The following is a 23515-nucleotide window of genomic DNA, read 5'->3' as shown; positions in this document are numbered from 1 at the left end:
AGACGGCCGCCAAGCAGACATACATACAATTTGCGCATGCTCTGACGTAACACATCAAAAAACTTGTTGTGGAATACGCAATGATCACTTGGCCGTACCAAACTCCAAAAGAATTTTGACTGTTCAGTGTTTTTTTTGACACGCCCTATAGCGTATTCTGCAGTGCGCTATTTTGAAAAAAAAATCACAAAATATAATACAGACTACATTTTTGATGGTTGCGTTCCTTTTGGGGTCCAACATCAAAAAAGTATAGGGTTCAACTCAGGTTTGGGTTTTACGGAAATCATATCGGCGGTACGGTTTAATGAAATAAACTACTTAAACCGGTTTGCGGGTTCGGGTTCAGTTCCGGTTCGACTTCTGCTCTTAACGCCCTGAATTTCAACGTTTTGTAGCCAAACCTGTAGCAGTTTTCCGAACTCTTTTTTTCTGAGGAGCTCCACAGTTTACGTTTGAACTGTTTTCTGTTCTGTTTTTGATTTTTGAAACTACCTACATTCATACAAAACATCGTATAACTTGATTTGAAAGCTATTTGGTGTTTTTTTGCGTCTTGAAAGTTAACAATAACAAAATACCGGACCTTGTAAAAAATTCTGCCTTGCAACTCATCAAAAATGAAAACTGCGCTTTTTATCTCTGTGATAGCAAAGCTATCTGTCAAAAATTGGACTGTTAAGGTTGGTAACATGTAACAACTGCGGTTTTCATTTCTGTTGCTGCGGAGCACAGGTTGCACATTCCTCTTATAAGGCCTGGCAACGCCTCCCAGCATGCCAAAATTTCCACATCTAGAAACGGAAGACTGTTGTTGCTTTCCAATTCCATAGTGAATGCAATTCCTCGTTGCACATTGTTTAAATGTCGCAGAAACTCTGTTACCTGGTGTTTATCGATGATACAGAATGTATCATCTACATACCGTCGCCAAAACCGTGGTGGTGTGGTAAAAGTTTGCAAGGCACGTTCCTCCACACTCCATGACCATGTTGGCAACGGCCACTGACGACACAGGAGAGCCCATGGCCGTGCCATACATTTGCTTGTAAAAGGAACCTCTGAATCTGAAGTATGTTTGTTCCAAACAAATCTCAAGCCCACTATGTATGTCTTCATGAGTCCATGAGGTCCTGCCTTTAAGGCTGTAATCATTGAGTAAACGAGACTCCGTTATCTCCAATGCTAGATCGATTGGTACGTTGGTAAACAATGAAGTAACATCAAATAAAACCAACGTTTCGTCTTCACACAATGATTGTTGCGCTTTCAAATCTTTCACAAACTCTGCAGAATTTCTGACGGTAAATTCAGTGTTTTCGACCAACGGTGCTAAAAGTCGAGCTAGATAGTTGGCTAGGTTGTAAGTGGGGCTTCCAATAAACGACACGATTGGACGTAGAGGTACATTCTTCTTGTGGACTTTCGGCAATCCATATAACCTTGGAGCAGCACCATATGTGCTGTGCAGGTGATGAAACATCGCATCGGAGATGCATTTCTTCTCCTTGTGCAAAGCACTAACAAACTTGTTAAGAACTAGTTCCGTTCGACCGAGGCAACACACTGTCACTAAGGCATCTATGGTTGAAAAAAGGTGCATCTTGTGTCTCACATTGGTACGTCTTAGATCAACGTATTTCCGCAACTGCGAAAGGACGCTGGGTCCGTACAGACCTTTAAATTCATGAAATAGGCTATTGCTACCAGGCATAATGCAATATAACTATTCCTTGTTTATCAAACACATCAAATGAAATTGAAAAGCATACGAGGTTCCGCATAAACCTTGTGAACATTATGTATCCAGGTCAATTAAAATGGAGCACAATTGTAAAATATAAAAGCAATAGACAAATAGGCACCAAACATATTACACTATCAATAGGTAAAACTGCAAAAAAGCAAGAATGACAGTGGAATCTTATTAAGTATATTTTAAGTAAACAGGAAAGAACTTTGCTAAGCAACCACTCAGTAGATTTAAAAAGATAAGTTTAAACATGTCACACAAAGCTCTTGCGAATTTCACACATAAGTGCAACAAAAACATGTTTTGTGCAACATTGAGTTAAAGTATGACCAAGTATTGCTCATCCAGCAGTTTTATTGTAAACAATCGACGTTTCAACGTCCTATACAATCTGTCTTGCAAGTTATGTCATTATCCTGATGAAGGCGTCTTGTATAGGACGTCGAAACGTCGATTGTTTACAATAAAACTGCTGGATGAGCAATACTTGGTCATACATTATGCCTGGCAGCAACAGCTTATTTCATTGAGTTAAAGTGTATTTTTTGGTCAGATACTGGATGTCAGTATGGCCGCAATAGAATTTTCAGGATGCGGTAGTTCACAGTAGACCCACAGAAAGCCGTGACTGCAGCATCAAAGGGTGAAAAGAATGTAAAGGAAAAACAGATTAGGACATTTGGCAAGGAGCATGAGGTCAAGCGGTTTCGTCATTTGCTATGGACACCACTTTAAAAAAGTTCACTTAGATTTGGCACTGGCACAGGTTTGGTCATTCAACCAGGCGCTGTTGAATTGCTTTTAGTTGCTTTTAGTTGAGGGTGCAACATTTTTCCAGCTTGACCGTTGAAGAGTATTCTGCATTTTCTGCACTAAATCATTTGTATGGTGTGAAACTGTTGCTAATTCTTGAACTTGTTTAATCAGACCGTCATGCTTCCTTCGTTGATTATTTGCACCTCCTTTGTTAGTATTTGGATTGTGTTCTGGATGTAAGCTTAGAGCATGTAGTTTTAACTGTTCTACAGTTTCCAGTAGTTGTGCTTGTGAGGATGTACACTTTTCTGTCCACCTTTTTAGATTTGACCAAGTCTCCTTATACACCGTTAAACAGCTCTCAGCAACCTGTCTTAGTTCACGTTCATTGGCGACTTGGGCAGATAAGTCCTCAGCGTAGATATTTTCTGCAGCATCTGATATGCTTGCCTGAATCTCACTAGAAAGTCTTGAAATTGCTGACACCATCTTTCGACGGGGTCCGAATAAGTTGACACCAATTTCTTTTAAATCTGCTTCTGACAATGTTAGAAACACATGAAGGTCAATATCCTGGTCTTCAAATTTAATGTAATGCTTGCTGCAGCCAATTTCCTTTAATAGTGATTCCAAATCTTTGGGCCCTTCCCATTTCACAGGCTTTGGCGTCTCAGCGGAAAACGGGTTGTCTTGCATGAAAAAAGGCACAGCTGCGTGGGGTTGGGGTTTGCCACTGGGGTCCAACCCAGTCATTTGGGCGAAGGTCATGGGACCATCATGAATACTAGGTCCTGACCTCCACAAGGATTGCCACCAGGCTTTTGGTTAGAGTTGTTTTGTGGATAGCCTTTCTTCCTTCTACTTTGCCTTCTTTTTGGCTTGTATTGTTCAATAGTTCGGACAATGTTAATGTGGCCATATACCTTTGCCAAGGAACGAGCATTGTCTCCATTAAAGTCCACCTTGGATATATCCACTCCCTTTTCTAATAGAAGTGTTACTATTAATTCATGTCCAGGTGCTGCTGCCTCCATTAGTGGTGTCAAACCACCACCACTTTCGAAAATAAGCACATTGGTTCCATAAATATCCATCCCAGTGAACTGATATTAGTAACGCGTATTTAGAACACGAAAGGGATGTGGGCAAGAATGATGCTAGGAAATCAGCGTTGGCAAACCATGCAACTACTCACCACCACAGCATAAATTTTTCTGCTGCTCAGGTGTTGGTGAAGGAAACTGATTATCACCAGCGAAGTTTCCTAGAGTCTTGGAACATCCATTCACGCGCCAACACAATGAACGTTAAAACAGATGTTCTAATGCCGATAAATTATCGGGCGCTTTTACAGCACTGAGTTGTGTTATCATTGCGTGGTGCCAGTTTGCAGCCTCGCGATCTTCTTATCGCTATTTTTTTGGGTATGTTTTGCACTTTGTCGCTATATAAGAATTTTGTCCTGCAAGTTATGTCATTTCCTGATGAAGACGTCTTGTATAGGACGTCGATTATACATTCTATTTGAATAAGCAAATCAGGAATAATTTGTGGTTGGAATCAACTATTTTGGGCAACATGAAAAATATTGAAATTCACTCTTTAGCTGCTTGTTGTAACAACTGGGGAATTGGAGTAAATGGCAGTTTACCTTGGAGGTTAAGAAAGGAAATGGCATGGTTCACCAAAGCATCAATTGGATCACCACCAGAGGGCAAGAAGAATGCTGTTGTAGTGGGAAGAAAAAATTGGGATAGCATACCCAAGTCTTTTAAACCAATGAAAAATCGATACAACATTGTTATGAGTCGGACACTACCTTTGAACACACCTGGAGCGGATGCCGTTGTTCGGTCATTTGAAGATTTAATTCAATTATTATCATCTGAACAATGGCAAAACAAGATACATGAAGTAATCAACATTGGAGGTGCTGACATTTATAAAGTTATTCAAGAGTCTCCTTTCTGTGGTAAAGTTTATCTTACAAGGGTCATGGCTGATTTTAAATGTGACACATTTTTTCCCAAGCTGGATGAAACGTTTACGCTGCTTCCAACAGATCAATTTGACAACGTACCACAGGGTGTACATGAAGAAAACGGTATTAAGTGGAAAGTTGAAGTTTACCAAAAACATAAACCCTCTTGAATTGATTCACTAAATACCTAAATCTTTCATATGTGCTTTGAAGTTACTAATTTGTTGTGTCAATTATGTTGCCTACATGTGTTACTAATTTTGTTGTGTCAATTATGTTGCCTACATGTGTTGCTAATTTTGTTGTGTCAATTATGTTGCCTACATGTGTTACTAATTTTGTTGTGTCAATTATGTTGCCTACATTGCGATCACATATAGCTGCGTTTTTTTTTCATGTACTTGGAGTACCAACGTTCAGTTTGCTGTCCATTTTTTCGCAGGCTTGCTAGTTGTACATTGAAATACCTCAATTTAAGAAACTGCCGTTGTACATATGCTTACATTATAGTTTGTGACTATACGTAGCAAAACAAGTTTGATGTAAATTTTCTATTGCATACAGTACAGAAAGAAATCAATAAAATAAATAACAAAAAAAAAAGATTATACATTCTATTTGAATAAGCTAACACCTAATTGGTCATGCCAAACATGATTGTAATTTTTAGTGGCAAACGTAAAAGTGGAAAAGACTTCATTGCTACGAAAGTATCCCACATTATTGGAACAGAAAGATGTGGTATAATTAGACTGTCAGCACCCCTAAAGTTTGAATTTGCCAAAGAAAATGGGCTCAATTATGAAGAACTACTAAAGTCCAGTGAATACAAAGAGTTGTACAGGGAGAAAATGATAGCCTGGGGTGGGGATATAAGAAACTATGACCCAGAGTATTTTTACAAACTGGCAATTGCTCCTTTTTCAGCTAAACAGGTTTGGATTGTAACTGATGCTCGCCGAAAGTCAGATTTGACATTTTTTGTGAGGAACTTTCCCGACACAAAACTTATTTTTGTTCGAATAACAGCAAGTAAAACAACACGGATTGCTAGGAGCTGGAATTGATGATGCTGAATCTGAATGTGATCTGGATGAGGGGCTTACCTGGAATGTCGTGATAAACAAGGATGACAACTTGCAAACTTATGCTACAAATGAAAACATTTTGAAGCTTATTAATACCATAAAAGGAAGTTACTCTTAAAAACCCATCATAATTGCAATATCATACATAAAACTGCCTGTGCTTCTTGTTTTATTTTTTGTTAAAAAACTGTGGCACTGCTCTAACTATGTTTAAGCCAAGCACTATATAACAGTACAAAGTATTGTACTGATTTTGCTCAGTAATCCTGGTTTCAAACCTATAACACTGTCAATAGCAGGCATTATTGTTATCAATGGACCAGCAACGAGTTATTTATGATGTCATGCTGCACCTAATTGTATTGTAAATTGTTTCATGGAATTTTAGCATTACGTACTGCCTGGCCTTGTACCCAGTATAATTGGTCTTGCTTGTTGACTTGGACACTAGATGTAGTGGCCCTGCACTCCCAAAACCTGTCATATTCTTCAAAAAATAAAAAATCGAAACGTCGATTATCATTCTATTTGAATAAGTTTTCTAGTTTTTTGAGTTACATACCAGCAGGTTCTTGTGGTGATTGTGCTGGGAAAAGCTTCTATTGAAAAGCGAACGCAGCAACGATTTGCAATAAACTTTCGTCTAACACAACCGCACGACAGAATGCATAACGAAGTGTTGAAATTTCCAGTTTTGCAACAACGTCAACAAACCCGACTTACCCAGCTCTAAATATAGAAAACAGGTTTCCAAAGAAACAGAGTCAGTCGATAATGGTTAGGAATGTATATTTCGCCTATTGGTATCGCCAGTTCTGTAAAAGCAAGAAAAACAACAACAATAAAATGAAGATAAAACAACAACAGGCTAAAAACCAACACCATCACAGGTGGAGAAGCGGGGGACTGACTGTGGGTCTGGCAAGCATTGTGACGCCCAACCCGCGTACCAATCATGTCTTATCAGAGACACGGAGGAAACGCGCCTAGCAATCGAGCGGGCACAATAAGAGGCAAAGTAGGGCGCAACGATAAACACCCTGCAGAAACAAAAGCCGAAACAACAAAAACACAATATTTAAGAGTTGTGATCGTCGTTCTGTATATTTAGAGCAGTGAATTTTAACCGGGCTTCGATCGAACCCCAGGGGTTCGGCAACGCCGAATCCGACACAGGCACTTTTGAAGTACAATGCAAATACTTGTTTTTGTCGCACTTTAGGGCAGTGGTTCCCAAACTTTTTAATCATGCGACGCATTAAAAAATGTAATTTCCTTCCGCGGCACACTTCGCAGGTAAACAGAACAAAAGTTGTTCAAAGAATGTTCATTCACCAGTACTTCATCATGAAGTGCTATGACACCAGGAACTGTTTGCACTTAAAAATAGGAACCATTTCGCGGCACACTTGTAAATCTCTCACGGCACACTACTGTGTTTGAGAATCACCAAAAACGGCAATTTGTAATTGCCAAATATCAAAACACTGGAAGGTTAGATTAAGCAGGGGAGTTTCGAACTGCTCTACACAGTTTTTGTGGTACTTAAGAGTACTATAACCATGTGTCAGACTTTTTGTACTCCTATTGTGTGGCAACAATGCGTACAAAACAGGAATACAAGCATCACAATATAGATTATGAAATCATAAACACTTAATACAGATCTCCTCGCTGTGCAGCTCAATCTGTGCACCGAGCGGGAAATTAATCTGGGCTTTAGGGGCGCTATTATATGGTAAATACATGATATAAACCAAGTATTTTGAAACAAAAATAAGCAGGTAAATGGCGGCCGTTGGTTAAATAAGAATCTGCGTTGCAGCTGTCCTAGCAAATTTTTTCTTTTTTGACGTAACAAAGAGCATTGTTCGTAAGCAGAAACACAACAAAATTTCGTTGGCAGCAAAAACTTATTACTTCATCTTTTTCATGTTTGTGTACAGATGCTAAAAATACAATGCTTCATTTTGATAAAAACTAAACATTGCCGAAAGCAATCACGAAACAAGTTGATTGTACTATTATTCGACCAAAGGTTGAAGAATATCGCAGTAGTTAGGCCGTAACTGATTTAGAGTGTACTTGAATTTATAGTTGTAGTTTTCATTGTTAGAGTTGTACTTAAACAAAAACAGCGATCGTCGTTAAGTATGTTGACTGTCACTGGGATCAGATACTGCTCAATCAATTGATTCGTTCCTGACTTACCCAGGTCACCAAGAAAAAGTGCTCAAATGTCCGCCTTTTTACTGAATTTCTTATTTACCCAATAACTATGCTATGCCTTTGAGAACAGGCAAATATACATCTTCAGCTGATTTTTTTCAAATACAGGTGGATTTTTAAATTTTTTGAAAGCACAAGCTTCCCAGCAGACACACGACGTCCTATCGACGTTGAATAGATGTCGAAATGATGTCGCGACGTCGAATCGACGAATTTCGACGTTCGGTCGTTGTCTGTCCGTAATTACTAGTCTGTTAAGGCCGGTTCACACATCGTCCGTCTTGCGTTGCCGGTTAACGGCTGAGCGGTTTCAGTTGTACGCAACGGCAAAACGTGTGCCGTTAGCCGCGTCCGGTTCACACTGTGTTACAGCTTGCGGTTTTTAGTTGCCATGGCAAAAACCAGCCTTAAACTGGCAATCTGTAGCATCAACAGGCAAAATGTCGTCCCATTGTAAAACAAAGTTGCTCCTGCTTTTACAAAACCGTCGCCTAATTCTGTCTGCATTGATAAAGTTACGCCGTCGTCGTAAACGGAGGTAGGTTACAATTTTATTGCTGATAATTGGGCCTAGTTTATGTTTTTAATAAACCCTTTGTTGTTTTTTAGGTGGTGGGTAAGGCCAATTAATAGACACAGGGATATTCGTGGAGAACTAGTCCCTGTAGCGGAAATGCGTAGTGACCCCGAAAGCTTTCACCGTTATTTCAGGATGGACGTCAGGACGTATGACCACTTACTTTCGTTGGTAAAACCGTTAATTTCAAAACAGCATACGGGTTGGCGAAGTTCCATATCTGCAAATGCGAGATTAGCAATGACCTTAAGGTAAGAGTTAGACCCACAGGTAATTTCAGTTGATTGTTCTCATTATTAAACTAAGAGTTTTTGTAACGCAGATTTTTAGCTACTGGGGATTCACAGCAGACCATTGCTTTTAATTACCGCGTTGGACGGTCAACCTTGTGCGCCATTGTAAAAGAAACGTGCGAAGTGCTTTGCAAAGTACTTGAGCCGACGTATTTAAAAATGCCCAACACACAAGAGGACTGGGTCAGCATTACACAAAAATTTTATCAACAATGGAACTTTCCCATGTGCTTAGGTGCCATAGATGGCAAGCATGTCATGATACAAGCCCCTCCAATGTCAGGGTCGGAGTTCTACAATTATAAGGGATACTTTAGCATTGTGTTGTTGGCGATTTGCACCGCAGATTACAGATTTTCTGTCATCGATATTTGGGATTCGGGCAGACACAGTGATGGAGGAGTGTTTGCTAACTCTAAATTTGGAAGAGAATTTTTAAACAACGCACTTCCATTTCCGCCACCAGAATGTATACCTCATACCACAACAAAGGTTCCGTACTGTTTTGTTGCAGACGCTGCATTTCCACTTAAAAATAACATGATGCGGCCTTACCCAGGACGCTTGTTGCCGAATGACAAACGCGTATTCAACTACCGACTGTCCCGGGCTAGGCGAGTTATAGAAAATACATTCGGAATTCTAACATCAAGGTGGAGGGTTTTCAAACGCCCGATTGTTGCTAACGTAAACAAGGCTGTGTTGATAACTAAGGCCGCTTGTTGTCTTCACAATTATCTCCAAGAGCGCAAAAATGAGAATGAAACTGAGCTTTCATATTGTTCACCATCTTACGTGGATCGTGAAGTCGACGGTAATATAATACCTGGAGGTTGGCGCCATGATAAGGAGGGAAGCAGCTTGCTGCCGATGGGTCAACTTGGTTCAAATAATTACACTCAATCTGCCTCCCAAATACGCGATAGATTTAAAGATTACTTCCAGTCATCCCAGGGAAAGCTTGAATGGCAAAACAGTGTTGTAAATAGATAACTTGCTATCCCTACCTGAACTTACATGTTTATACAATTGTATTTCTTATTTATAATAAAAAATGACAAAAACACCTTTGTTGCTTATGCTTGTTTTATTTCGATTAAATATTGAAAAATTTGGGCCATGGCTTGATCAGCTTTATCTTCAGGTAGCTGACCTAATTTGATTCCAACCAACTTTCCAAATTGAGTTGCTTCGCTCTCACCTTCACGCTAGTGGTGGTCACTTTGAAAATGGCCTCATTGTTTTCTTTAAGTAGTGTCAACAGTTGTTTCTAAAACATTTACATTTGATAAATAAACCATATGATGTCCAGTAGTTTGAAATGTGCTTGTTGTAATTTGTAGAAACTACACTTTTAGTTTATCACATCACATAATAACTTACTTCAAAGTGTTGCTCTTTTTTCAGTTTTTTAGTCTGCACAGGTTCAGCTGTATCTTCACAATCTAATGCAACAAATTCAGCATCTGTAATCATACTAGGTTTGACTTGTTGTAGGGATTTTATACACTGATGAAATATATCAAATACAGAACTACAATATCACATATGGAAGTAAATGCATATGCTTTTCAGATCCTTCATCAAAATTTAAATGGTTTACTAAACAAGGTTTATCTAATAAATACAAAACAACTTTTTCTTACCACAAGAGTCTAATTGGGCTTCTTCACTGCTGGAGCTTGTTAAATCCAGAATGGATGTAGGCATGTTGTGTACAGTTCTAAAAACAAATGGTTTATTTCAACTTTTTTTTAGGTCATCAGCTAATGTGACTGCAACCTACGCCTATCCTAGTGTAAGCTGGTAAAAACTACTTTACTTTTATATGTATAAGTGTTTGTAACCCTATTCTCAAAACTACACAAATCAATTTGTATGTACACCTGGGACATGGAAAACACTGCTACAAATTGCAGACCATTCTGTGACTCCCATTTTACATTTGACTTAAACTGATTTAACTTCAAGCCAGTTAAACTTTGAATGTCGCTAGTAAACTGTACTTAACATTAGGGTCACACATACAATCTATGTCGAAGATGGTCATCTAAAAATGTCATATTCTCAAAGTATTCCCATGGACGTTTGCTGCCTGCACCTGATCCACTTCTTTGATCTTTCGCCTTTTTTTCTTTAGTGTACTTATCTCTTAGACTTCTCCACCTTTTTGTACAGGCTTCCACTAAATCATGTTTCACAGTATAAATTTTTGTACAGAAAACAAAAGCATTTTACTTCCGACAACTTACCTGATTGTCCTAACCCTGCTGCAATTGTTTTCCAATCATTTTCTTTTTTTATGTTGTCTTTATATTGATGATGTTTTGAATCATACAAAACTGGATGTTCCCTAACAAAATTTATGAGTTTTTCATTAAACGAATCCATGTTATTCACCTGCATTTTGGAAAACAAATTTAATCAAATATTGTTACAGTTGCAAAAATAACGTAAAAATTCTCAAAACAACTACACTCACAGAGTCCAAAATTACATCAAACACTTGAAAATTAAGGTTGAAATGGTTTCATGTGAATATATTCCAACCTGTGCAAATAATACGAAAAAACAAACATGTTAATATCAATTGCACACACGAAACAGCCGTTAGCCGCAATGCAAAAGTTGAATATTTTCAACTTTGTCGCCAGCCGCAAAAAGCAGGAAAATTTGCCGCTATTGAAGCCAACCGCAAGCGTCGCAAGATGTGTGACATGTCAACCGTTTGCGGTCAGCCGGTGCACGCAACTGTTACACGCAAACCGGACGATGTGTGAACCGGCCTTTAGACGTCCGGTTTTGGTAAATATCGGACCAAACAAGAGGGTCGAAGTTCAGACGTCTTTTCGACTTACATATTTGGTCGAAATACGAGCCAAGTCACATGTCATTTGTTTGGACGTCGGTCACATACGAACTAGTTATCGACGTCAGACGTAGAAATTTTAACTGCTTTTCAACGTCATTTTTTGGTCATTTGCAGTACGTCCAATAAAGGTCACTATTTAGTAGACTTTACGTCGGTCACATATGAACTAGTTATCGACGTCCTTAGACGTAGAAATCTAAAATGATTTTCGACGTCTTTTTTGGTAATTTGAAGTACATCCAATAAAGGTCAATATTTAGTAGATTTCGCGTCGGTCACATATGAACTAGTTATCGACGTCCTTAGACGTAGAAATAATTTTAACTGATTTTCGACGTCATTTTTTGGTCATTTGCAGTGCGTCCAATAAAGGTCAATATTTAGTAGATTTCACGTCGGTCACATATGAACTAGTTATCGACGTCCTTAGACGTAGAAATTTTAACTGATTTTCGACGTCATTTTTTGGTCATTTGCAGTACGTCCGTCACTATTTAGTCGATTTCACGTCGGTCACTTATGAACTAGTTATCGACGTCCCTAGACGTAGAAATCTAAAATGATTTTCGACGTCTTTTTTGGTAATTTGAAGTACGTCCAATAAAGGTCAATATTTAGTAGATTTCGCGTCGGTCACATATGAACTAGTTATCGACGTCCTTAGACGTAGAAATTTTAACTGATTTTCGACGTCATTTTTTGGTCATTTGCAGTGCGTCCAATAAAGGTCAATATTTAGTCGATTTCACGTCGGTCACATATAAACTGGTTATCGACGTCTTTAGACGTAGAAATTTTAACTGATTTTCGACGTCATATTTTGTTCATTTGCAGTACGTCCAACAAAGGTCAATATTTAGTAGATTTCACGTCGGTCACATATAAACTGGTTATCGACGTCTTTAGATGTAAAAATTTTAACTGATTTTCAACGTCATATCTTGGTCATTTGCAGTACATCCAATAAAGGTCACTATTTAATCGATTTCACGTCGGTCACTTATGAACTAGTTATCGACGTCCCTAGACGTAGAAATCTAAAATGATTTTCGACGTAAATTTTGGGTCATTTGCAGTGGGTCCAATAAAGGTCAATATTTAGTAGATTTCACGTCGGTCACATCAGAACTAGTTATCGACGTCCTTAGACGTAGAAAGAAAGTTTATTGCAAATCGTTGCTGCGTTCGCTTTTCAATAGATGCTTTTCCCAGCACAATCACCAAAAGAACCTGCTGGTATGTTACTAAAAAAACTAGAAAACTTATTCAAATAGAATGATAATCGACGTTTCGATTTTATTTTTCTTCTGAAGAATATGACAGGTTTTGGGAGTGCAGGACCACTACATCTAGTGTCCAAGTCAACAAGCAAGACCAATTATACTGGGTACAAAGCCAGGCAGTACATAATGCTAAAATTCCATGAAACAATTTACAATACAATTAGGTGCAGCATGACATCATAAATAACTCGTTGCTGGTCCATTGATAACAATAATGCCTGCTATTGACAGTGCTATAGGTTTGAAACCAGGATTACTGAGCCAAATCAGTACAATACTTTGTACTGTTGCATAGTGCTTGGCTTAAACATAGTTAGAGCAGTGCCACAGTTTTTTAACAAAAAATAAAACAAGAAGCACAGGCAGTTTTATGTATGATATTGCAATTATGATGGGTTTTTAAGAGTAACTTTCTTTTATGGTATTAATAAGCTTCAAAATGTTTTCATTTGTAGCACAAGTTTGCAAGTTGTCATCATTGTTTATCACGACATTCCAGGTAAGCCCCTCATCCAGATCACATTCAGATTCAGCATCATCAATTCCTGTCACAAACTGCCAGCCCCTAGCAATCCGTGTTGTTTTACTTGCTGTTATTCGAACAAAAATAAGTTTTGTGTCGGGAAAGTTCCTCTCAAAAAATGTCAAATCTGACTTTCGGCGAGCATCAGTTACAATCCAAACCTGTTTAGCGGAAAAGGGAGCAATTGCCAGTTTGCAAAAATACTCTGGGTCATTGTTTCTTATATCCTCACCCCAGGCTATCACTTTCTCCCTGAACAACTCTTTGTATTCACTGGACTTCAGTAGTTCTTCATAATTTAGCCCATTTTCTTTGGCAAATTCAAACTTTAGGGGTGCTGACAGTCTAATTATACCACATCTTTCTGTTCCAATAATGTGGGATACTTTCGTAGCAATGAAGTCTTTTCCACTTTTACGTTTGCCACTAAAAATTACAATCATGTTTGGCATGACCAATTAGGTGTTAGCTTATTCAAATAGAATGTATAATCGACGTTTCGACGTCCTATACAAGACGTCTTCATCAGGAAATGACATAACTTGGAGGACAAAATTCTTATATAGCGACAAAGTGCAAAACATACACACAAAAATAGCGATAAGAAGATCGCGAGGCTGCACCTTTGCAGTGTAGATGTGACAGATGCTTGAGATGGTATCATACAAGTTGCATTGGGATCCCAAAAAGTTTTGCTGTTTCTTTATGCTGGACGCATTCTGTTCGAATTTAAGAGCTTTTTTATTGTTTACTTCCATTTCTCATTCTGTGTAATAAACAAAATTGCATATTACTGGTTTTGTCACACATAAGTTAACATGCAGAATCGAGAAGCAAAATTGACTAAAAACCTAATTTTACTAAATTTGTTTAGCAATAGTAAGGATAGATTAATTTTGTGTGTTTAAAGGGAATGCCACAAAAAACTAAGCACGCTTTGTAAGCTGTATATTTCACAAAAATTCCACCGTCGGCGTGTTCCTGTTTTTTTGTCAATTTCCACCTTGTTGTAAAACTCTACTAATCATTGACCTTTATTGGATGTACTTCAAATTACCAAAAAAAGACGTCGAAAATCATTTTAGATTTTTACGTCTAGGGACGTCGATAACTAGTTCATAAGTGACCGACGTGAAATCGACTAAATAGTGACCTTTATTGGACGTACTGCAAATGACCAAAAAATGACGTCGAAAATCAGTTAAAATTTCTACGTCTAAGGACGTCGATAACTAGTTCATATGTGACCGACGTAAAATCTCCTAAATTTTCAAATTTGTCTTGCAAGTTATGTCATTATCCTGATGAAGGCGTCTTGTATAGGACGTCGAAACGTCGATTGTTTACAATAAAACTGCTGGATGAGCAATACTTGGTCATAGCTGATTTATGTTGAGGAATGTTTGAGAAAAAGCACAAGTATTTTTTTGTTCAGGTTGGAAGCATTTGACAGAAATCAGAACTTTGTGTCATCTGTCCAAGTTGATCAGTTGTGTGGTACTAGTACAGTGTACTGGCCTAGATGTGGATATCAACAGCTTACAAAAGATTCAAAAATACCAGAAATTTCAACAGTTCACATTCAAAATTATTTCAAGTTTCGATCAACAGCAGACAACATTTGCAACAATGATTTTAAAGCCATGCAAAAAGGGAAAGCTTATCATGTCCAAGCTTGCAGCACAGTTTCAGAAAAGCTGCTTACATATGTCAGTGGTGTAGTACGAGCTTCAATGAAAAAGCAAGTGTCATATAGTGTAAAATTAAGTTTAAATTTAGAAGGGTTTATAGTTAACACCACCTGTGAGTGCCCAGCTGGTAAGGGACCCAATTGAACATGCAAACATTTGGCCGCCATTGCAATGGTGCTGGCCAGGTTTGTTGAATTGCATGAAATTTGGATAAACCCAAGTTGTACTGAAAAACTGCAACCATTTCACCACCCCAGAGTGATACAAAGAGGTAAAGTAGTTTTTGTAATCTTTACACTGCTTTTTGGACACCAAAATAAGTGTAATCATATCCAATAAAAATCTCTGTAAATTAGGTAATGCAATGAGAACATCGAAACTGTTTCCTTCCCATGGGAAGGAGCATGATGACCCAAGGCCACAGCGGTTTCTCAACATGCCCGGTTACCAAGATTTTGTGACAAGTACAGTAATCTGTAGCAAATCATCCAAAGACATTAGCATAAGGCATATTTATGGAAGTGCTGACTTGAAGACTGCTACCATAGATAACTTAATTCACTAGATGCGCAACTCGGCAAAATCGTCCAGACAGGTCACGCTTGAACGAACCAGTACACATTGGCTTCTTTACAATGGCGGGCAATGGTTGAAGTGTAAAGATATTGGCAAAAAATCGCAATTTATTGCATTAAACGTCAAATAACTTTGAAATTGAAGTGATAATAAACTTGCAGGTTACATAAGTTTCATGTATCTCGCGTAGTTTAATTGTTTTAAAAAGTTTATTTTGTGTTTTTAAAGGATCACTAATCGTTTTTGTTGTATTGATTTTGTATGTTAAATATAACCATGGACAAGACTAAATTCTCGTATTTGTGATTTAGTTGTATTTCTGTGTAATAGCTAGGTTAGCCACATAATGAAAGTTATTTTGTTGTAAGCAGTGCAGTCAGGTTGCAGTAAAAATGAGCCATTGTTGCATACCTCAATGCAGTTATGCGCACAACCGTGCCAATGTCAAAAAATCTTTGTTTAAAATTTGCAGTCCTAAATTTCAAGGCAACTCTGCTATGAAGAAACATTACAGCAATTTACAAAAATGTGTACTCTCCTTGCGTGACCGAACCAAGGGAGACATAATACAGGACATGCTTCACAAAGAAACGTAATATTTCTTTCCTTTTAACCCACTTCTGTTGTCAAAATCAAACAGTATTTTTTTCAGAGCATTCATATGTGAAGATCACTTTGAAAAAAGCGATCTGCTAATTATTGGTTGCAGAAAAAAGTTAAAAATAGGTGCTTTGCCATACAAAAATATTCCTAAACAGCTATGCAGGACAAAAGTGGTAACATTGCCTATGAACATATAAATGTTTATTATAGCTAATAACATTTGTTGTGGCCTAGACAAGCAGAAAAGTACCATTTGACAGAAAGGTTCTTTCTGGAGTTAAACACCACAGCATTGAAAGTATTGAGAAGGCTTTTAAACAATTAGGTCCTCAACTGAAAGGTAGTACACACTTCTTAAGTTAACAATTTGTTTTACACAACGTTGTACAACATTTAGAAAAGTGGTCATTTCATAGAAAAGGCAAATACCTTTTGGTAGAACAATATAAAGATGAGATTGTTGAGGCATACATAAGGTACAGTTATGTTTATTAAGAATTAATCTGGGTTTCTGTATGTTATACTTTTTGCCGTAGACTTTGCATCTCAAGCAATGTTGAGGTTGAATGGGTTTCATTTCATGGATGGCGAGTTAAACCACTATCCTTGGGTATTACTCCATTAAAGAAATCAACTTTAAATGCATTTTTAAGTATAACACCTGCTTTTGAAAGAAGGCAGTTTTTTACCATTAGGCTTTTATTGACATCATTACAGGGGAGTTGGATAACTTTAAACTTTGTATGGATTAAGCAGAGAAAACAAAAATACTAATAAACATGTCATACAAGCATGGAATGGATCGGCCCTGACAGGCACAACCATAATTCGCTCACCATACTGCAATGTAGTCGGTAGATATGGCAACACATTTAAAGTTTTTGAAGCTAGATCACCTAACATTCAAAACACAGTAACAGAAAAAGGGCCAGTAATGTGTGAAATGTGTGCGAAGTATGCCAAAAAAATGGAACACAACAGAGTGCAGCAAATAAAATCAAGTGCAACTAGTGAAGAAGAATTGGTAACAGTGGATGACCTAATTCATTCGGATATCTTGGTATGCAGAATCAAATGTTTCTCATTGTTTTTGGAACAGTAATGTATCATTTCCCATCTGCAGGATTTGGTTGAGAGTCAAAAACATTCACTAAATGAGTGGCAAGCCTTATTTTTTAAAATGCAGTGTAAGAATGCTTCAAAGGCCATTAATGGGAGACGATACCACCCTGATGTGGTTCGTTGGGTAATTGAGTTGTTTGCTAGATCTCCAGCAGCATATAATCATCTCAGAACCAGTGGTGTTCTTATATTGCCATCAGCACGTACTTTACAGCAGTACAGGTATAAGATGCAATTTGACACATAAATTTATAAAATGAGATATGATCACAAATCTATTAAACAATGTATGGACGATTGTTAGAAATATTGGCTCTGGTGCATGTGGTATCAACCAATTGGCAGTCAATGCTCTTGAAAAACTTGCTTCCCCAATCGAGGCATACATAACTGTGGATGAAATGAAAAGTTAGTTAACAACAGCAATTTATGCACTTTTTCATGTTTTTTTAAATTTATTTTTTTCATGTAGTCAAAGAAAATTTAGTATTCAAGGAAGGCCATTTAGATGGATTGATTGACTACGGGGCCAGAAATGCAGACACCATTATGGCACACATAATGCAAAACTTGCTTTTAACTAGTATTTGCTAATGTACCATGATTGCAGTGTTCTACCTCAGATCTTTTAAGAAGGAAATTTCAATGCCTATCTCTTGGTGGCCAACCACAGTCACACCTGCATTTCAATTGGCTTCCATGTTTTGGGAGGTTGTTGGCATTGCAGAACACCATGGAGCACACATAAATGCTGTTGTAGCTGATGGCGCAGCTGTTAACAGAAAATTTTTTGACATTATTCATGGGTCAAATGCAAAAAAACAAACCGGCCTTTTCACTACAACCAATCCCTACAGACCTGATTATCCAATTTTCTACTTAGCGACACTAGTCACTTGCTAAAGGTGTTAGATTTGAGCTACTTTTGTTAATTGTTTATGTTGTATATGACAATTGTCAACAGATGTTTACCTTTCCAGACAGCCAGAAATGCATTATTTTCATCAAAGCCATCTGGAACAAAATACTTCAGTAAATCAGGGAATTCCATTCTGTGGAGTCATAACTTTTATATGAGCTTGAAACACAGTGTCATTTACACAAAACAAAACTTTCAAAAGTACACATGGAGTTAAATTCCTTTACTAAGGTACAACGCCTACTAACTTAATTAGACTAGCTTTAAAATGCAACAAAAATTTATGATACAAACTTAGATGAGAGTGTCTTTTGCAAAAGAGACTTTAAGTTGGAGTGTGGCTGTCGCATTAAAGCAAGATGTTCCACATTCACAAGGAACAGCTCAATTTATCTGCATGATGGACAAGTATATTCTGCATTATATATTTTGTGGTTAAGTTTTATTTAAGTTATTTTTTACTCATTGACTTGATGATGGAGCATAATAACCAGAGTTGAGAGCAGATATTAATAATTATTTAAACAGGTGGTTTGATATCATAACATGCAGAGCCAACAGGGCAATTTATTCAGCAGAAGATGAGGGGTTGCAATGGTTGGAATCAAAATTTATTCCATACCTAACTGATTGGCAGGTAGTCAGGTTTTTTCCTCCCTCATGAAACATCTGAAGTTGAACTATTTCACCTTTGTTTTTCTCTCATTCTTTAAATATCCAACAGAATTAAGTGGAAATCATATATCCTGGGGAAAACAAACGCATAATTTCAAAAACTACACTTAATGGACTTTTGTTTACAACAACAAACATGATTTCACTTACAAAGCGGTTACTGCAAGATGGCATGAGATTTGTTTGCCTTGGGACCCTCACCCAAGATGTCCTGGAAGCTGTTTTTGGCAATTTGGTGTGCAAAGTATAATTTAAAATCCCAGTTAAAATCAGCTGGTTTGTATTATTTTGTTTAGAGAGCTGCAATGAGGAGAAACACCAACCCAGATATTAATCAAGTTGGCTTTGGTATCAATTCTCTATCTATGCGAAAAGCTATAAAACAAGTTAAGGGGGGTAACACAACGTATGGGAACAAAAATGCATGGACCGAGGTATGTGACGAACCATTTCCTAAAAGACAAAAGGTAGAACATATAAACCAATGTCATTTTACCCACTTACACTAATTATCTTTTTCTAGGTCTAAACAACTACAGCAACTACAACTTGATAAACAAAAAGATAAATAAATTCAATCCCTAACAAAAAAGATCACAGGATATAATTTTCATACTACTTTTTAGTTGAGATTTTTTTAAGTTCCCCTCTCAGACCAGCATTCAGTTTAGATGTCGCTTTGCAATACTTATGAAACATGCATTTGGCAAAGTTATGACCTAAAACTTTCATAAACAAATGCACAATATACTCAAATACTTTCAAAACAAAACTTTCATCTTTTCCACACATCCCAACAATAGTTGCAATGAAGCTTTTGTACCAAACTTCATTAGAGTTGACAGATTTTGGAGATACTGCAGTTTCTTTTTTGTAACGGATGAAAATTGATTGGATAAATTGTTGAAACTCATTGGTTGGATAGTGCAGAACATTTGCTTTCTTTTCCATCATCTCCACAAACTTGCCAGATGCTTTCTCTTTTACAATACATGATACAAAGGAATCGTCAAGTTGAAAATAAGTTTTAGCCTTTTTTATTAGGTACCCATCAATATATTCCAATATTTCTGAAAAATGCAATAAATTTAAAATTCAAACAAAATCGTAATTTATTAGCCAAACCTGTTTCCCTTTCATTAATGTCCTGAATTGGATTTGATTCTGTCGGTGGAAGAACAGAAATTTTTTTTACAATACAATCAAAAATCTTGATGAGAATTTGAGCGGCTTCAAATTGGTTTGTAATGCCGAGATGACTAGCTGCTGAAGGTGCGTATTGAGGATAAAGCATATAAAACTGGTCTTCTTTTTTTGTTTGATAAATTCTGTGACTAAGTATTTGATGAAATTTTTGATTTTCGCGGATATGGAAGGGGTCGCAATTTTTTTGTTCACCTTCTGCGACTCACACACAGCTGTGGTGAAGATATCTTTTAAAACATCATCGTCTAATTTTAGAAGAAAGGTGGGAATCAAAATGAACCTTTAAATCTTGAAGTGAGCCAAACACCTTGCCACACAATTCTTCCTCACAAATGTACATTGGCATATTGTCCAATTCAGCGAACTCGAAGTCCAAACTTGCCACATAAGTGAAGTTAATTGCCATTTTGTTATGATATTATACGGGAAATTATAAAAACTAAAACAATTTTATCAAACTAAACGTCGCAGCTCAAAAAAACTATCGACAAGACGACAAAATATGTGTATGTTGTTACCAATGCACACGACATGTGTACTGGTTCATTCAAGCGTGCAACGTCTGAGGGAAGGCAAAACCAATATATTCGCGTTCGTGGTAATTAAAAAGATTTGATAAAATAAAAATGTTTAAAAAATACATCAACAACACATAAATACTCATTAAAAGTTACATCTTATTTGATGCAGTAATTTACCCGAGAGAATTTTTTTAATATTTAGTCGGCAGACGAGTTGCGCATCTAGTGAATTAAGTTATCTATGCTGCTACTGTTGATCATGACTATTTTGTTTTGCCATTCCAAGAATACTGGGTTGAAAAGTCATTGAAGGTATAAAAAATACATGGCAAAAATAGCTGTTTAACAAATATGTCGTTCAACTGGTGTAATGTTAAACAAAAATACTAGTTGTTTTGTCCATAACTTGTATTTTTGCTGACGTTTCGCCCACCAGATCGGTAGGGCTTCATCAGTGCAATGAATGATGATTGCGAGCAACAAGCGAAAAGGCGCAAGGACAGCGGGATACGATGAAAAATAATTACATTATAACAAAGGCCATCCGAAAAGAGTTGCGCCCATTGCAAAACGATAAAGCGGCACTAATGTCCGAAATTTGATGGATTGGCTGGACGTCTTGGGTGGATTCCTTTTCAAACCGTTGGTACATCGAGCTGTCCTCTAGGAGCGATTGAGCCTTATGTTCGTATTGTAGTCTATCCAAATCTGATGTGGCCATATTCTTTTTTGATGGCACCGACTGCCTTGACATACCTTGTGACCGCTGATAGACTCGCTTCATTATAATCTCTTCTGATAACAGAAAATGCTGAACAGGCGTTTTCGTCCACCAGGTTGCATATTTAACAAATATGTCGTTCAACTGGTGTAATGTTAAACAAAAATACTAGTTGTTTTGTCCATAACTTGTATTTTTTTGCTGACTTTTCGCCCACCAGATCGGTTCAATGTATTCCACTGCAAACGTTCAATCAAATGCCATTATTCATGGAAAGACATATGAGTCAATTGGTTTAACAAAGTTTTCTGAAGATTCAGGAATTGCAGTTCTTCCCAGTGTGTCTTATCCCTATTTAGCTGCAACATCTGATGGTTTAGCATATGATGGCATTGTTGAAATTAAATGTCCATATAATGGCCGCAACTCTAAGATCGAAGCAAACAGTTGCTTTCCATTTTTGGAAGCCAGTTTGGGTGTCCTTCAGCTCAAAACAAGCCACAAATACTATAAACAAGTTCAGGGTCAGAAACCATATTGTTATTTTATTGTGTATACATTTTGTGATATGTTTGTGCAAAAAATTATGTTTAATGTCAACTATTTTGAGAACTGTATGTTGCCTAAGTTGAAAGACTTTTGTGACACACAATGGAGACCTTTTTTGATGTGCTATGTAAGAAAAACACGTAATGTTGTTGGTAATTATTGTAGTTTTTATGTGAATCCACAAATCCACTATGAAATATTATTTTCAAACTACCTAGTAGAAAGGGAGCAAAAATAAAAGTTATACCATGAAAATACAAGGATCAAATTGCAGAATGGTCAGAAAAAGTACATGAGCACCAACAGAACATACACTTTGTGGTAGGATAACATATACAATTCAGTGGTATGATAATAGAACAAAATTACTGACCATCATGGACAATATTTCTACGAAAATTGGTAAGCATCAAACAAACAAAAATAATTCTGGAAATGAGTGGAAGCAGTTGATGTGAAATGGTGGTTTTCAATATTTTGTATGTTTTTGCAAGTCCAATCAAACGTTCCACATGAATACGCTTTGAGGCTATTCTCCTATCTTTAATTACATCGTGTGGTTCCAGCTGAGATTTTCCTTTTAACATAGTAGGAGTGTTCACAAAAACATCAAAATTTGCAAACAAATCTTGTCGACTCAAGTCGCGAGCGGTACCCACGCTTTTAGTGTCCCGAACTGTCCAGCGAAACTTTCTAGCGAGAATCGCGTTTTAAAAAGACGCATTGATTAAGTCTTTAAGGTAAAAAATATCCTACACTAAACATTTAATGTTAGTATACGTCAAGAACATATTGTATTTAGAACTTAGTCACAACCATAAATACTGCAAACAACTAGAACCAGAGAGAGAAATAGAAAATACAGAAGAAGATATAGAGGAAACAGATTGACCAAGCTGCACAAATTATTAGTTAGAAAACAGGAAAAAGCGACAGGTATCACCAAAGGATACATGTAATAACTGTAAGAGCTAATCTTCCAATACTATCAAAATTAGATTGCAGCATTAAACGCAAATTGGAAAATTTTTGAGCAGCGGCCAAACATTAAGAGTGTACAAGGTAAGGAAATTAACAGCTCAAGATCAGAATGGTTAGATAAATCAATAAAGGCTGCTTTACAAATCCGTTGTGCTGTTGGCAAGAAAGGGTACCTCAAACATGTTTGATTAAAATTGTTTTCTGATGTGATCTTTGTCTGTTGACCTCATATTTTTGCCATGTAGATATGAGTTCCTAAGATCACTATCATATCCACTTCCCCCGTACTCCACACTTTGCAACATAATTGTGCGTCTAGGAATGAGTCCAGGGATCCAGCATACAGTTTTGGATTAGATGGATGCAAAGTTGCAAACAGTTGCCAACGGCAAGCAATATAATGGCATCACATGTGCTATGTTTTTTTATGGTCTAGGGCATTGCAACACACTGGAAGCAACTTGTTGGTAAGTTTCTTTCCTGACCTTTGTGTGTATCTGCAAAAAAGTTCGATATTTTTCTGATTTTCTTTCGACAGAATATTTTTACACTGATACATCAACAAGTGGTGAGGTTTTGTGAAAGCTAACACAATC

At 37.2% G+C, this 23515-nt stretch overlaps 2 protein-coding genes, 1 long non-coding RNA gene and 3 pseudogenes across 7 annotated transcripts; 3 read left to right on the top strand and 3 right to left on the bottom strand.

Moving 5' to 3' along the window:
- Positions 1 to 621: 621 nt before the first annotated feature.
- Positions 622 to 3603, bottom strand: LOC145217497 (uncharacterized; annotated as a pseudogene).
- A 484-nt stretch (positions 3604 to 4087) lies between these two features.
- Positions 4088 to 5049, top strand: LOC145217505 (dihydrofolate reductase-like). Of its 2 annotated transcripts, none has more exons than XM_080084777.1 (2): positions 4088 to 4706; positions 4737 to 5049. In XM_080084777.1, exon 1 carries the CDS (start codon positions 4088 to 4090, stop codon positions 4658 to 4660), a length of 573 nt encoding a protein of 190 aa, XP_079940903.1. In that variant the 3' UTR covers positions 4661 to 4706; positions 4737 to 5049. The 2 variants fall into 2 exon arrangements, with proteins under 2 accessions (XP_079940903.1, XP_079940904.1); XM_080084778.1 differs by lacking the exon at positions 4737 to 5049 and having other exon boundaries at positions 4088 to 4481; positions 4541 to 4605.
- An 85-nt stretch (positions 5050 to 5134) lies between these two features.
- LOC145217506 (phosphomevalonate kinase pseudogene) lies at positions 5135 to 7605 on the top strand (annotated as a pseudogene).
- A 5626-nt stretch (positions 7606 to 13231) lies between these two features.
- LOC145219489 (phosphomevalonate kinase pseudogene) lies at positions 13232 to 13798 on the bottom strand (annotated as a pseudogene).
- A 1419-nt stretch (positions 13799 to 15217) lies between these two features.
- LOC145217514 (uncharacterized) lies at positions 15218 to 16145 on the top strand. Its single transcript, XM_080084788.1, has 2 exons — positions 15218 to 15317; positions 15403 to 16145. Exons 1-2 carry the CDS (start codon positions 15218 to 15220, stop codon positions 15609 to 15611), a joined length of 309 nt encoding a protein of 102 aa, XP_079940914.1. The 3' UTR covers positions 15612 to 16145.
- Positions 16146 to 17483: 1338 nt separating this feature from the next.
- On the bottom strand, positions 17484 to 18949 carry LOC145217519 (uncharacterized). Of its 4 annotated transcripts, none has more exons than XR_013857415.1 (5): positions 18889 to 18949; positions 18561 to 18681; positions 18320 to 18361; positions 17947 to 18119; positions 17484 to 17737 (listed from the first exon to the last, which is right to left on the bottom strand). It is a non-coding gene; the product is annotated as an uncharacterized LOC145217519 (long non-coding RNA). The 4 variants fall into 4 exon arrangements; XR_013857416.1 differs by having other exon boundaries at positions 17966 to 18119; XR_013857414.1 differs by having other exon boundaries at positions 18027 to 18119.
- Positions 18950 to 23515: the final 4566 nt, after the last annotated feature.

Source organism: Phallusia mammillata, chromosome 3 (genome assembly GCF_965637545.1).
Source record: "Phallusia mammillata chromosome 3, kaPhaMamm4.hap1.1, whole genome shotgun sequence".
In the NCBI taxonomy this organism is placed as follows: Eukaryota; Metazoa; Chordata; class Ascidiacea; order Phlebobranchia; family Ascidiidae; genus Phallusia; species Phallusia mammillata.
The sequence above is the reverse complement of the archived record's forward strand: the minus strand, read 5'-3'. Positions and strand labels throughout refer to the sequence as shown.

Excerpts from the sequence above, each read along its gene's own strand:
- LOC145217505 (XM_080084777.1), top strand. The coding sequence starts at position 4,088 with ATGAAAAATATTGAAATTCACTCTTTAGCTGCTTGTTGTAACAACTGG.
- LOC145217514 (XM_080084788.1), top strand. The coding sequence starts at position 15,218 with ATGGTGCTGGCCAGGTTTGTTGAATTGCATGAAATTTGGATAAACCCA. Across the intron at positions 15,318-15,402 it reads CCCCAGAGTGATACAAAGAG|GTAATGCAATGAGAACATCG; the intron begins GTAAAGTAGTTT and ends TCTGTAAATTAG.